This window comes from Somniosus microcephalus, chromosome 5 (genome assembly GCF_052327205.1).
Source record: "Somniosus microcephalus isolate GS21.2 chromosome 5, FLI_Smic_1.0, whole genome shotgun sequence".
In the NCBI taxonomy this organism is placed as follows: domain Eukaryota; kingdom Metazoa; phylum Chordata; class Chondrichthyes; order Squaliformes; family Somniosidae; genus Somniosus; species Somniosus microcephalus.
In genome coordinates this window covers 71,212,915-71,227,710 of record NC_140991.1, presented here as the reverse complement: position 1 = coordinate 71,227,710, position 14,796 = coordinate 71,212,915, and the positions used below count along the sequence as shown (strand labels likewise).

Genomic DNA, 14,796 nt, shown 5'->3' with positions numbered 1-14,796 from the left:
TTGCATCCGAACACATTGTAATGTGTAAAGTAATAAAGTTTTGCATCGTGTATTAAATGCATATATCTCACATACATTGAATTGCAAACACTTGTGACAGTTCACTTATCCAGTCAACTGCCCCAAAGCGCTTACAATTAAAGTTCAGAAGTAAAACTATTGGTAATTAAACTGGGATGGGGGGGGGGGGGGGGAGATTGCCTTGAGCAGTTATTGGTCAGTTTGTTTTCAAACTTTTTACACTTGTTTGAAGCCCCTTTGATCTCCGCTCACTGAGGCCACTCAATGGGGCAGCACACGCAGTTGCGAGGCTGGTACCTACCAGAGTTGCTAACACGGTCAAACGCTGTCAGCCACTGCTTACATTGTTTATGCAATGTTAAAAATTGAAAAGTGTTGGTAATCGGTAGATTTTGCAGGTGTAGAATGTGGCTAACAACCATGCACAGTTGGTGCTCTCCAATGGCGAGAGTATGACAGAGACAGCTGGCTCAGTTTTCAATCTGAAAACACCCCCTCGGTGGACCAAACACAACGACAGTGACCTTTCTGCGGGAAAACCAGGGATGTGCCTTTGACTGAATTAGCCATAAAGACGTCTTGCTATGACTTTTGTTCCTAACCAAAGCATCTAAATATCGCGTTAAATATGAGAAGTATTGTTCCCAACTTTTTTTTTGGTCCTGAAAAATATTACAGTGCTGATTTGGCGATTCATTTTCTTACATCGTGTCACAAAACTTTTTGCTGAACAGACTTACTTTTTGAACATATCATTACAAATGACCCCAATGTTTTCAGCAGTGAATTTATCAAACCATTCATCTGACAATACTTTTAAATGCATCATTGTCATGGATCGTGGATTTGATAGATTGGCGAGAGGCACAAAACCCCTTTCCAAGGTCAAGTTGAAGATCTTGTTTAGTGTTTAGCTGGTTTTTTTTGTTAAAGCGATAGAATAGTATTTTTGTATCTTTTAACTTTTCAGGCGCATCTTGCGACGAGGTTAAAAACCACCGTGCACGCCACGGATAGGAGAGATTCAGTCACCGAGGGAGCAATACACGACACAAATTAACAAGCCAGCAGGATAATTTCCAACAAGGATTTTTAAATGATGAATATTTTTCAGAAACAGTGAGGTCTCGCAACATGTGCTACCCATTTTCAAATCGATTAAAAATAAACGGCAAACTCTCCAATAGGTACTTTAAACAATATCATATGTAGCGATTTATGCATAAATATATATTTTAAGTTTCATTTAACTTGGAAAATTATAAAATTAGTAATAACGAAATGAAAATCTTGCTCGTGACATAATTCATTTTTCAGTCAATCTTTGCACTTCCAAGACCCGAGACCGCCGATTAAAGCTTCTCTTTCACCCACAGTATTCCGCAGAAAGTATTTCGATACACATGTTTCCATGATGCTCTTAATGTGCTGGGGGACATAGAAACTCGTTACAACCTATCTAGCTCAGTCGACCTCTTTTGTTCAGCTCTATGAAGTAGGGGCTTTGCCAGCTCCCGAAGTGCAAAAGCATGCGTCATTTTTCACCGGGCTCGTCTCATCCTCAAAAGACAACTATCAAACCAGCCCTAAGCCCTTTTAGGCATTAATTACTTTGCTATCCAACCGATCTGTTTTTCCTATTATTTGCATTTCTCAGCAGGGATTTTTTTTTTTGCGAGACTAATGCAGCTGCGAGTAGCGATGAATGCATTTCTCATCGCAAGGGCGAAATAGGTAAGTAGATGTGTTTCTCCAAAAATAAAAATAAATGATAAGATGTGAAACTTCTGCATCGTTGGTTTCATAAATGATAAACAGAAGTTTACGAGTTGCATGTTTAAATACAGTGGTATGTTTTATCATCATGTATTCCTTATCCAAACTGTTTATTTTGAATATTCAGGCTCATTATTATGATTGCAAAATCAGCATTGACCGGATCAGATTCGGAAGTGTCCGCACTTTTATTTCTATTGAATATACGAACACAGATGATAGATATCTTCACGTTGGTTATTGATACATTATATTTTATAGACACACATTTTCCTCAATTTTGGCCAAAAGGAAGAAAAATAGTCAAGTTTTAACAATTCTTATATATATATATATATATTCGATGATGAAGTCGAATTCTTTATTACAGCGTTGTTACAAACCTGTTGTCATAAAGAAGTGAACAGTGTAAAGGAATTACTCTGATGGAGATCTTCCCTTTCAGAATAGGAGGCAATGAAACATCGCTGACCAAGGAGACTGCTTTTTGTATGGGTGTAATGGAATAATGTCACTAATGCTACTGAATAAAATATTATTTGAAATGTTCTAGCGATATGCTAATCACTTCGTAGATTAATATTTTATAGCCCCATTTTTGATGAAACGATGCTTTGTCTATCTTATCCAACTCCTCAACAGACAATTAATGTCTATGGTGGAGAATTGGATTTGATTCTCCACCCAGAGTTTGTAGAAATTGCTAAATGTTGTGGTTTAAAGGTCTCTGCTTGGGTTGAAGGTCTGATTGTAGAGGTACTTAGTCTGCATGGAGGATTTGTGGAAATGGCTGAGAGCCAGCTCTGGGAAGAGATCCAGCCCGATTAGGATTAACCCTCTCGGTGAATTTCGACTGGTTGTGAGCAGCTCAGGGACCCGGCTCAGCAGTGTCATTAATCCAGCTCCCCCCTGAGCCCGCATCACCCAAATTAATGATTTATTTGGTTAAAACAATTATAGGTCCTAAAACTACCAGTATTTCCATAAAATTATGGCGTATTGGTTTGATTTTATAGAAGCGCTGCTGCTGAAAGACTGTCGAGCATCATACAGTTCTGGTTGTAATCCATCATCATATATGGTTAAAAGTTCCAGTTGAAAGTGTGTGTAGTTCATTAGCGAAGGGCGAACGATACGCGAATCTATACGTTTCCGTATGGTTACAACTTGAAACTCTCGGTAGGAAAGAGAACGTGACTCCAAAACGGCAAAATATTTTAATAAGTAATCTAATAAAAAAAACTCTTTGTGATAACACCCGAATGCCTGCTAAAATACAACACTGAGAATTCCCTATTAAATATTTAAATTAGTGTTAAACTCACCATAAAACTTTCTGTCTAACGATATTGATTTATGAGAGGGTGAAAGACAGGGGCTGTATTTTACCATGACAAACGCATTAGAAAACGAAAGCGTTTGACTATTCAAATCTTTCAAACATCTTTTACCTTCTTGCTGTTGCAGCAGCCGCCACCGGTTGCACTACACAATTGGGAGAAATAAAAGAATTTTGTGTCAGAAGTGAGAGTCGGCAGAGTGTAAATTCTTCCCTGTACAACCAGTTGGCGCTGTTTGGTCTGGGTGGACCAACATCTATGTACAAGACAAACATAGCATTACTACAGATTTCAAATGGGTGAATACTGAATATTCATATCAAAATACTCAAATGATTTAGCAAAGTAATAATAGCAATCCCTTAACAGTGTCAGAAAAATGAACCGTCCAGACACCACAATTGTTTATAAGTGGCTTTAATGCTTATGCCACCGTAACGACCTACTGCAAAAAGACTGAAGAAAATTGTTGGAAGCCCGCTCACCAGGTTCTTACTATGTATTCTGTAGAGGGCATTTACTTAATGCCACAGTACATTTTTGCAATTTTGCGTTCAATAACTAATTTTGAATGCTTTACCGTTTCCATTTCAATTGTGTTCTGTAGAAAAACGGATGCAACTGCAGTATAACTGAACAATTGTATTTATTTCAGCAGGGCCATTACTTATGCAGGTCCTATTGTGAACTTCAGGGGAATAAAGAAAAAACAGCTCGACGAGAAAGACTGCATTTTTTTTTGCGCGTCATTCATTAAGAATTCCACGGTTGGCACTGGACACCGTGCGCTTATATTTTTCAGTTATAAATCCATCCCATGTATTAAAAACGGTCCTCGCTGGTACTGACTACTTGATGAACTGTTAATTCGTTGCTTTAAGCCTGTCGATTGGAGTGGGCGAGGTGGGTTTCCAGCACTGCGGTTTAATTATCAGGTGATCTGTGAATACAGAAAAGTAGAAATAAATCATGAGCCAGCGAATTTTTTGAATACTGGGAAATGATTCCCGAAGCCGACTCTTATTTGGTACTTAGGTGGCAGTGTGCACATCAATGACACGTTTCTTATCCAGCATCAGCGTTTTAAAAGAAACTCACTTTCAAATATATTTTCAAATTCATTTGACACTGATTATAACAATAACTTGTATAACACTGGCCATTTCCCAGGGAGAATGTTCAATGCCTACTTCAGCAATAAATAAATACAGTACTGCCCATGCTTAAACTCTGCACAATCACATCGCAGGGTTGAGATATATTTATAATTATTTCACAGCGTCCAAGAAGATGTCACATTTTCCATTCTTTCAGTTTTCTCTCAGGAATAAGAACATTTTTAAAATCCCAGTTTATTGGATCCAACCTATTTCAGATTTGGCGCATCAGGACAGAAATATAGAGAGTACCCTGTAGGTGCGGCCGGGAACAGGCACGTGCCTTCTGAGGAGGCAGCACGAAGTTATACTGTCCCGCTCACAGTGCTCTCTGGTCAACTAGTGTCCACAATGTTCTTTCTCAAAACTGTAATGTTAGAAGAGAGTTGATGGGGCAGTCGGCCCTATACAAAATTAAACACTTAAAAGGCAGCCTAGATCATGGAAGTGCATTCTAAACTTTCACATTAAAGTTCAAGTGACTGAGTGGCAAAGTGGGTAAGCCTTTCTGTGTTATGGGTTCAAATTCAGCCCTTCTGATAAGCAATCTGAGGATAAACTGATTGACAAAAAATTGAGTTATCTACAGAATCTGTATTAGTACAATATGAAAGAATATCAAATCAACACAAAATCTGCAATATAAACTAGCTCCAAACTAGCTGGCTTCGACTGTAACAAAGAACGATGTCTCATGAATATCACCCCGGCTGCTGCTAGAAGCACAGAAAGACCTGGCTGTACTGGTGTCATAGATCTCTGATAGTTTCATGAATGTTCTGCCAAGCCTGGTTCAAAAAGTGATGGCTAATTGCCCTCACTCGTTTACTTCCAAGGAAGAGGGTTCAAGGTGACTGCTGCGCTTTGTCATCTTTTGTTTTAAAATGGTTGACAAAGAATGAAAAAAAAGTGAGACAAGCTGTTTGTTCCACAAGTGAGGAATATCTCACAACCCACTAGGGAATTTCCTCATCCTGGGTTATAAAGGCCTTATTCTTGAGTGAAATAGCTTTAGTATTCCACTGTTCTTCACTGTGTATTTCATTTATACTAAAGGTAAAAATGTAAAGCCTAAACTAGCATTATTACTGTTAATTATGCAACAGGATTTTAGTGTAAAACAAAGGCACCCATATGAATGGGGGTTAATATACTAAATATAAGTTGTTTTGCACAAAGATTATACAATAAACAATTCATTAGCTTGTCCAGGTAAACTAAACACCTCGCAGTTGTTGTGTTGGATGTCTCTTTGATCTCTCTGTGTATGTGAAGAAGGAAATGAAACAACAGACAGGGACATCACAACACACGTTTTGAATCACAAAGGCTGCAAGAAAAATCAGGGTTTGTTATAGGCAAAAATGTGAGGGCCTTCACTGATGTGAAGCGGTTAGAAATGATGGAGGATAGTTAGAAGACATCTTGTTTAAGTCAAGTATGATGACCCACTGATGTGGGGAAGCATGGTATACTCTTTATTTTATATCATTACACAAAGATAAGTTGTACCGATTGAGCTAATTGAATCTGATCATAACTATTACTCTTTATGTTAACTCGATGTAAAATAAAGCAGTTTAGTGATTTGTATCAAGCCTCAGCTCACCGTATTTGCTCAGTCTGGCTTCAGAGTGATTGAAGAAATACATGTGCAAAAGACACATATATCTGGGTCAGGTCATAAGGGAGTATTACTGTTACACCTCAAGTTGATTTTGGGCAGTGTGAGTCAACTCTCATAAAAGTAAGATGCTCAGAGCGACTGATGCCACTAAACCTGAGCAGGTATCTAAGGCAGTCCCAAATTTGTAACACTGATATATATGAGTGCTTTATTGCAGTGGTTCCTAGCTTGGCTCAGTGGTAGAAATCTCACCTCTGAATCAGAAGGTAGGAGATTGAAGCCCCATTCCAAGACCTGAGCACATCAGGCTGACACTTCAATGCAGTAGAGAGGGAATGCTGCATTGTCAGAGATGCTGCCTTTAAAATTAGACTTTAAACTGATGCCCCATCCACTCTGCTCAGGCAGACACAATATTTCAGGGCACTGACAACAACAGCAGTGAGCCAACATTCATCCCGCAATCAACACCACCAAAATAGATTAACTGGTTCTTTTATTTTTTGTTGTTTGTGGGACCTTGCTGTGCACAAATTACATGCCATCTTTGCCTACAAAACAACAATGACAACACTTCAAAAGCTACTCATTTCCCATGAAGCACTTTGAGACATCCTCAGGATGTGAAATATGATATATAAGTGAAGGTTCTTTCTTACAAACTGCTGCATAGAACTGAACTGACAAAGAGGGGTCGATTTTAACTCAGGTGCGGGCAATTGTTGGGTTCCCCGAATTTCGTGATTCCCACACGAATCTGAATGGATGTGTGAGATTGATGCAATTTTAACTCAATTGGCCAATTGATTTCCAACGTGTGGGAAGCCTTTGTAAATGGGTTTTTCATGACTGCAAGTCCCCTCCGATGACGTCATCATTGCTGCTGCATTTAAGGTCCACAGCAAGCCTTGCTTCCTCTGCAGGCGTCCAGGCTTTCCCCTTATGATGGCACAGGAGCCTGCAGGAACAATGGCCAGCGGGAGGGCAGGAGCTGCGCCTAAATTAGATGAGGCATCACTGCAGGCATTGTTGGATGGGGCTAGGGCCCACAGGGAGGTCCTGTTCCCTTCTTCAGGGAGGAAGAGGCCTCCCAGTCAGACCAAGGCTGTGTGGCTACAGGTGGCTGGGGAAGTCAACTCCTTGGGGCTCACACGGCGCACCTGGATGCAGTGCAGGAAAAGATTCCATGACCTTCATCGCATTGGAAAAGTAAGTATGAAGTTTCCATCGCCCTCAATCTGATCCCCATTGCCTTTCCTCACCAGCACTCAGCTTTAGCAATCTCTTCCTCCACATCCCACTTGACACTCACATCCATGCACCCTTAGCCATTCCCTCTCTCTCTCTGCTCACATTCACCTAACTATTCGACCATGCAGCCCTCACACTCCCTCTCACTGATGCTTTGAACACAACTGACAACACACAGGGCGGGCCCTTGGTCTTGCAACCTCACTCCATCTTTGTCTCCTTCTAAGTATCTATGCTATGCAATCTCTACACTCACTCCTTCATTCTCACTCAACCTCCACTTGTCTCCCTCATTGCAGGAGAAGAGAGCTCACAACAGGAGAGAGCGAGCCAGGACAGGAGGAGGGCCACCCTCATTAGTCCAGCTCACCCCCTGGGAGGAAGCCGTCCTGGAGATTGTCGGGGCTGATACAGATGCGGAAGTTGGGGAAGGACAGACAGGTGCATCCCCGCAAGCTGGTGACAGAATAGTTTTCCATCTCTCTCATTGACATTGCATGAGTCGCTGATAATGATTCTGAAGCTACATCATATGGACTTATGATCATCTGCAAAATGCAATGTGCATGTAACCTTGGCATCACATCTCTAACTTTTTCCTTGACTCCCCCACAGGACCATCGAGAGCCCCCGTCCCCACTGAGCAGGAGGAAGAGCCTGAAATTCCAGACTCCTCAGAGGAATCTGCAACCTCTGAGGGCACAGCGTCAGCAGAAATAAGCACACCCAGCACCAGCGCAGACACTCACACCTCGGGGGGACCTTCGGGACATAGAGTAGTGTTGTCACCTGGTGTATCACAGCTCACAAGTGCGCATCAGCAGATTGTGGAGACAGGGACAGCAGTGGAGAGTCCTCGTCAGAGGGCGCAGGACTCTGCCAGCTCGGCTCAGCTGCATGTCGACCCTTTGCCTCTGGGTCCATCCATAAGATCAGAAGTGATGGAACTCCATGCACAGATGCAGGAGTCTCTGGCAGGTTTTGTCTCCAGGGTCGCTGCGAGTGTGGAGCGAATGGAGGAGTCCATAGCGAACATGAGCAGAGCCTTTGTGGAGTCAGTGGCACATGAACGCATCAACACGGAAAGGATGGCTACCTATGTGGAAATGTTTGCTGCCCCCGTGGTAAGGCTGGCTACGGTAGAGGAGAGGAGGGCTACGGCCATGGAGGAGGTTAGTTGCCAGGGTATGGAAAACATGATGAGTGTTCAGAATAGATTGACATCTCTTGAGGAGCGATGGGCATCTATTGAACAGAGAAACCAGACCTTCATGGAAGTCCTTCTGAGTAGGACTGCCATTGCAGATACGGGTCCCCATGGCCCCCCTGATGTGCAGCAAGGTGCTCTCAAGCCACTTGCAGGCCTGGAGGGGGAACTGACCCATGAGAGGGAGGTTAGTGGCAGGCCTCAAGGAAGTGGGGGTTCCTCTCCAAGCGCTCACACTTCCATGCCACTGCAGAGCCCTCGGTCAGAGCCCCGCCGGAGTCCACACCCAAGTGAGATAGACATCTCAACCCCTGCACAGCCGCAGGAGCAGCAGACTGCTGATGAGCCCTCACAGGCTCGCCACCCCAGAGGACGCCTGCCAAAGGTGTCGAGACAGGAACAGCAGGAAAGTGAGCAAGGGGCCTCCACATCTGCTGAAGCCACAGGGGAACCACTACGTAGGAGCACGTGTAAGAGGAAAATAAAGCACAAATAGTCATAAGGGTAGTCACTTGGTGAAATGTTGTGTATATTGTAAAAATGCCATCAGTTGGTTCTTGTGCATAAAAATTCTGATGGCAACTGTTGCAGTTCTGGCATGTGTCATTTCGCGAATGGTGCTTTCACATTGACGGCTTAGGATTACTTGCAGTTGTCAGGATGCTGGTCAAATAGCTAGGAATCCGCAGGGTTTGGCCATTGTCGATGCTTAGGTAAGAAGCTGCGAGGCAAAAGAGTTTGATTTACTAGGCTAAGCAAATCTGGCTAGGATGAGTGCGTTCCTTGCATCCCGGGCAGCAATGTTCTCGTGTAATGCTGCCGCTGGTTGATGGGTCTCTGCAGGATGCTCGTTTTTGCCCTCCTCCTCCTCCTCATCATCATCATCATCATCTGAGGAGGGTATGTGAGGAGCCACTTTGTCCTCAGGAATCTGCAAGCCATGACGTTGTGCCATGTTGTGGAGTGCACAGCAAACCATGACGATTCTGGAGACCCTGGCTGCTGAGTACTGTAGGGCTCCACCTGATCTATCCAGGCATCTGAAGTGCATCTTCAGCAAGCCGATGGTTTGCTCGATTATGGATCTGGTGGAAATGTGGCTGGAGTTGTAGCGCTCCTCAGCTTCGTTGGTTGGCCTCCTCAACGGCATCATTAGTCAAGTCCTCAGGGGATAGCCCTTGTCTCCAAGTAAGTAGCCATCCATGTAGTTGGTCTGGCGGCCTGAATAGCGGAGGCACACTAGACTGGCGCAGTATGAAGGAGTCATGGCAACTGCCAGGGTACTTGGCACAAACATGCAAAATCTCCTTCTTGTGGTCACACACCAGCTGAACGTTAAGGGAGTGGAAGCCCTTGCGGTTGACAAAAATACCTGGATTGCAATGGGGTGCCCTAAAGGCCACATGTGTGCAGTCAATGACGCCCTGCACCCTTGGAAAGTCTGCCAGATGAGCTAATCCAACCGCTCGTGCCGTCACATTTGCGCAATCCCTAGTGAAATGGATGTGATTGTGCGCGAGGGCAAAGAGGGCATCGGTTACCTGCATGATGCAAGTGTGTGCGGCCGACTGGGAGATGCCGCTGATGTCTGCTGATGATCCCTGGAATGAGCCTGAGGCAAAAAAGTTGAGTGTGGTGGTGACTTTGATGGCCACTGGTAAGGAGTGTCCACCTGATCCTCTGGGCAGCAGGTCTTGCTGTATTGTTGCGCAGGTGTCAGTCACTACCTGTCGCGAAAGTCGGAGCCGCCTTTGGCACTGCTGCTCAGTCATGTTGAGGTAGCTGACCCTGTGTCTGTAGGCCCTGTTTGGGGGGTATCTCCTGCGCTGACGGGCTTCCATGTGCTGGCCCCTTCTGGTCTGTGCTGCCTCAGGTGGGTGAGCAGCAGCCTATCGCTCCTGCTGCTGTTGCTAGTGTTGCTGTTGTTCCTGGTTCTGCTGCTGCCGCGACTGGTGCTCAAGCTCCTCTAATGCCAAGAAGGGAAGGAGAAAAATGGCCTCCATGCTTCTGGCATATGCCTCCGCTGAGGAAGCGCTGAGTGAGGGTGGCGAGAGGGGTTTCCCAGGAGTTCACACTGGAGATGTGTGTGAGGCTCCAACCTTCCAAAGGTGTGGTTAAGCCTGGTAAAAGTTGCCCCAGGCCTGAAGCAACAAAGTCCTGCCACCTGCAAATGATGACTGGTCAAATATCCTCTTTAATGGTTGACCTGCAGCTGATAGTCAGCAAGCCAATAGTGCTCACACCAGGTTTCTCAGGCGTGATCCCCACCAGGCGTGTTTTACGTGGGAAAAGGGTTAAAAATGCAAGGGCCTGTTAAAATGTCATTATAAAAGCCAATTATTGCTGATTAAGGGCCTTAAAGACCAGTCCCGCCTGTTGGAGGCAGGACTGATTCGGGACCATCAGACACGCCTGGGCTAAAATGGCTCGGGGTCGGGAACCAGGTTGGGGGGGGGTCCCGCCCACCCGCCCACCAGTTTTAACAATTTTAACCCCCCGCACGCCTCAAAGCCCGCCTCACTTAAAATTGACCCCTCAGTCTTTTCCAAACAGAGGCCAATGGCAAATTTCATTACAACAGCGAATTCCCAACCCTTTAATGTCCTTGTATGGTATTATGGAGTATTATATTCACTTTAGTTTCAAGCCCTAGTCATGAAAGTACTTTTAGGGCTAAAATGATTCTCTCAAATTTAATGGCCCGGATTTTGTGGTGGGTATGGCGGTGTACTCTCACAGTACGCCATCATACCTCCTTTGAAATTCACCGCAAGTTCGGGATTTCCGCATGCGCTCAATCTGTACACATTGACAGGCCATCCGCACGGCCCACGAAAAAACAATTGCTGGTGCAGAGTTGGGCTATTTGCCCACCAACTGCTAAGCAATTGTGTGCGCAGGGCCTGTTTGCATCAGCATAAGGGGATACCTGAGGCATGGTTTAAACATTTTCATCTCGGAAATTATGTAGTTTAACTGTATCAAATGAGTTTTTCTTGTTTCTGCAAAAATCTGAGTTTTAATGATGTCGTTAAAATTATCAGCAAAATTAAATTTTTATTGAAGTTGGTGGAATGAAGCTAATTAGGAATTAAATTCAAATCCTGTAAATTGTAACAAAATCTGATTACGGCATTCCATTAAATCTGATTACGGGATTCCCTTCTGAAATATGTCAAATCTAATTCTGTTTTCTGATTGGAGGACTAGGCCCATGTGATCCCAGGTGCGCTTCCGCACAGGCTGCGTCCTTAATTTGGCCATTACGCTGCCCTCCATTACGTAGCGTCAGACCGCAAGTTTTCATAGGAGGACCGTCATCAGGTAGGTTCGTATTTTTTCGCAGCTCGGTGGCGTACTCCGGCCCAATATTTTATCACCAATAAGATTTTCTAGGTGGTAGAATTTGGAGGAAGGTGGGAATAAAAGGCAGAAAATGAAAGAATGGGATGAAAGATTCTTATACTGCAGTTTACATTAGGAGGTTGGCAGCAATAGGAGGAAGCCTCCTGATGTAAATGTAATGGCCTTGTTGATGTCAAAGATGGTCCCCAGTCACCACCATTAAAGTTGGTTTTCAGCCACTCCTCCAATACTACTGCCACTTTTGCTATCAATGCAAATGCAAGCAGTGCTATGGCAGAATCAATCTACGTGACTAATTTTATGTGTGCTGGTATCTTCCTGCAGTAGCTGAGGAAGAAGGTCTGAACAGTTCCTGCAAAAAGACAAGATGGTTTCTGCAGTAATGGAGCTGGGGCCAGGCAGTGGCAAACCACATCAGGATGCAGCTTCCAATACAAATGGCCATCTGAACTAATTAGCTGTTCTTTTCTAGTTTATTTAAACAAAATTATTCAGCACCTTTTTAAATAGCGAGGAATAGTTGAAAACCTAATTTGTTCACTCATCAGGAAGATTTCAAAGTTTTGCTCAGTACTGGAATAAACTGGGCATATTGCTATTTCCAGATCTGTGTATTCTATTTCTTTATGATGTCCTCACACACTTTTATTGCTTTATGTATTAATGACATCATTAAAAGGCTTAGCCACCTTTAGTAAGTTTCCAATCTCTAAAATTAATGTTTTGATAAACTGAAAAGAAACAAAGCAGGAGAAAGGAAATCAAAGGATGACAAGTTTATTTCACTTTACAATTTTGACCATCTTTCCTTTTAGGATAAGATCAGATATGGTAATTGTGTCCATTGTATATCCTCTATTAATCTAGGATTTTTGTTTTGCTGGCGTACTTTCTCGCAGATTCAATGTAATCTTGGATGATGCAGTACAATTTTAGGCGTGATCTTTTTTCTACTAATTAGAGTCAAAGCTGATTCTTTGCCGTATGCTACTTTTCTTCCTCAAGTTGCAGTTACTTTTGCCATATATACATTAAAAAACTACACAGAACTGGATAATAATGACATTACATAAGCTGCATGATAGTTTTCATATATTGCAAGATAACCATGTTAATTCATATATAAATAACATACAACTACACAATGAATAACTTTTTACAAATCTTGTATTTATGCTTTCTTGTATTTGACATGCATTAAAATATTTATATTTCAGTTTTCAAAGGGCTAAATTCTGTGTTTATTGTTTTACAGAGATTTCACTGGTAATATAATAAGTATTAGCTTTTTAGCATGGTGCATTTTTGTGAACTTTTCCACATTACAATACAGAGACACAGATTTTACCGTCCCCAATCGTTTTTTGTTGATCAAATGAGAGCAGAAACTCCCATTTGGGAGGGGCAACATGACATTTCACTTGAAAATTCTAAACAGGTCACAGACCTTGCACAGACCCAAAGGCAGTGGGTGGGAGCACTTAACTAAAGCGTGTAACCAGCTCAAGCTGCAGGTTAGCCCTTTTGCTAGCATTGGAATTGGAAATCTTACAATAAGCTTCTCATGAAACCACAGAAACATAACCTATAGCTAGAATTTGTATATGATCCAGTTTCAAGATTTCATGCTGCACAGTTTATACATGATTGACTACTGCTGGGATCACACTGTTTTCTTTAGTCAGATTTTAGAAAACAGTATTTTTCTAAAAGCTATAAGCTAAAAAGAGACAAGAAGGCTGCCCTAGAAATGACCTAGAGCATTCAGATTCTTTGAACACATCATTATTTCCATTGTTAAGTTTGATTAATTGTGACTGATAAGTTGGAGTGAATCAAGATTTTGTCCTTATTGTCCACCATATTGCACAGAATAATTTAGTTTGAAAAATAGTGAAAGGTTAAGCAAAATTGCAGCAGCTAAGAATGAATCCCATGCATGTTGTGCTTAGACTTAGATGAAAAACAAAATTAACCACCAGGTCTTTCAGCTGTGGAGCAGCAAGGATGAAATTAAATTGTACAATGTGACTTTAAAGAATTTGTCCTCTCCTATAAAGTCAGGATTTCTGCAAGGTACCAATATCTTCTGTCACATTATAGCGATAACATTATCTCTAATCATTGAATAAAGTACTGTCATTGATGATCTGCTTTCAGAATTCCTATGGTTTAAGCATAAGACTCAAAAGAACTGCAGAATAAAAACAGAGCCAGTGCCATTACGCTATTCCCCAAAAAGTAAAGCCAGTAGCAATAGTTGCATAAATCTGCCAATCTTCTGCATGTCACATTAAGTGACAAAACTCCATTGTAGTTTATCATTGATTCTGCCTCAGTGTTTGCAAGGGACATAAGCAAGTCCGGATAGAAGTGTTTTGTGTGTGATTTTTTGGGGGGGAGGGGTGGGGTGAGGTGTTGAAATGATAAATGATGCCACTGAAAGCTGCACAATGCTACAACTTCACAATGGCACTGCACATGCATAAAATCAAAACGGCTTCGGAGAAATCCATTATTCCTCCCTTACAATAGGCCTGAAACTGTTTTACAAGCACTCCCAGTGTTTTTATTCACACACGCTCTTAATAACATCCCACAACTTTAAGTGTATTTACAACTTAAATGTCATATGCAACTTGAAAACTGCCGTGTTGGACACAGTTCAGATGTTGCTGTTATTAGCTAAAATGCATAATCCACTTTGAGATATAATGCAGACATCAAATGCGTGAAGCCACACAGAATTGCATAATTAACACTTATTATATTCTTATTCCAAAATATGCCAGCTCATGCAGCTTTCTTTGAATTCCAACATTTGGATCATTTTGGAATATTTATACATTAGGATGTCAGTCATTTTATCAAAATAAATGTGAATTAAAGAAAATCATCATCAATTTTTAAAGTCTAGAGTTTTTAAAATGTTACCAAAAAATCGGAATTTGCAGCAAAAAACAAATAACCAATCCCTAAAGTACATGGTGAGTCAAAGGGCTCGGTGGTATTAGCAATATACAGAAGCAATATATGAGAAAAATAAAAAAG

At 42.3% G+C, this 14,796-nt stretch overlaps 1 protein-coding gene across 2 annotated transcripts in view; it reads right to left on the bottom strand.

Annotated features, from left to right (window-relative positions):
• Positions 1 to 2,981: 2,981 nt before the first annotated feature.
• The window catches only part of c5h10orf67 (chromosome 5 C10orf67 homolog), a 419,952-nt gene continuing 408,137 nt past the window's right edge, over positions 2,982 to 14,796 (bottom strand). For both annotated transcript variants that reach the window (XM_085987765.1, XM_085987766.1), the window contains one exon: positions 2,982 to 4,077. In XM_085987765.1, the coding sequence (XP_085843891.1) occupies positions 4,062 to 4,077 (16 nt within the window). In that variant the 3' untranslated portion in view covers positions 2,982 to 4,061. The remainder of the gene's footprint in view (positions 4,078 to 14,796) is intronic.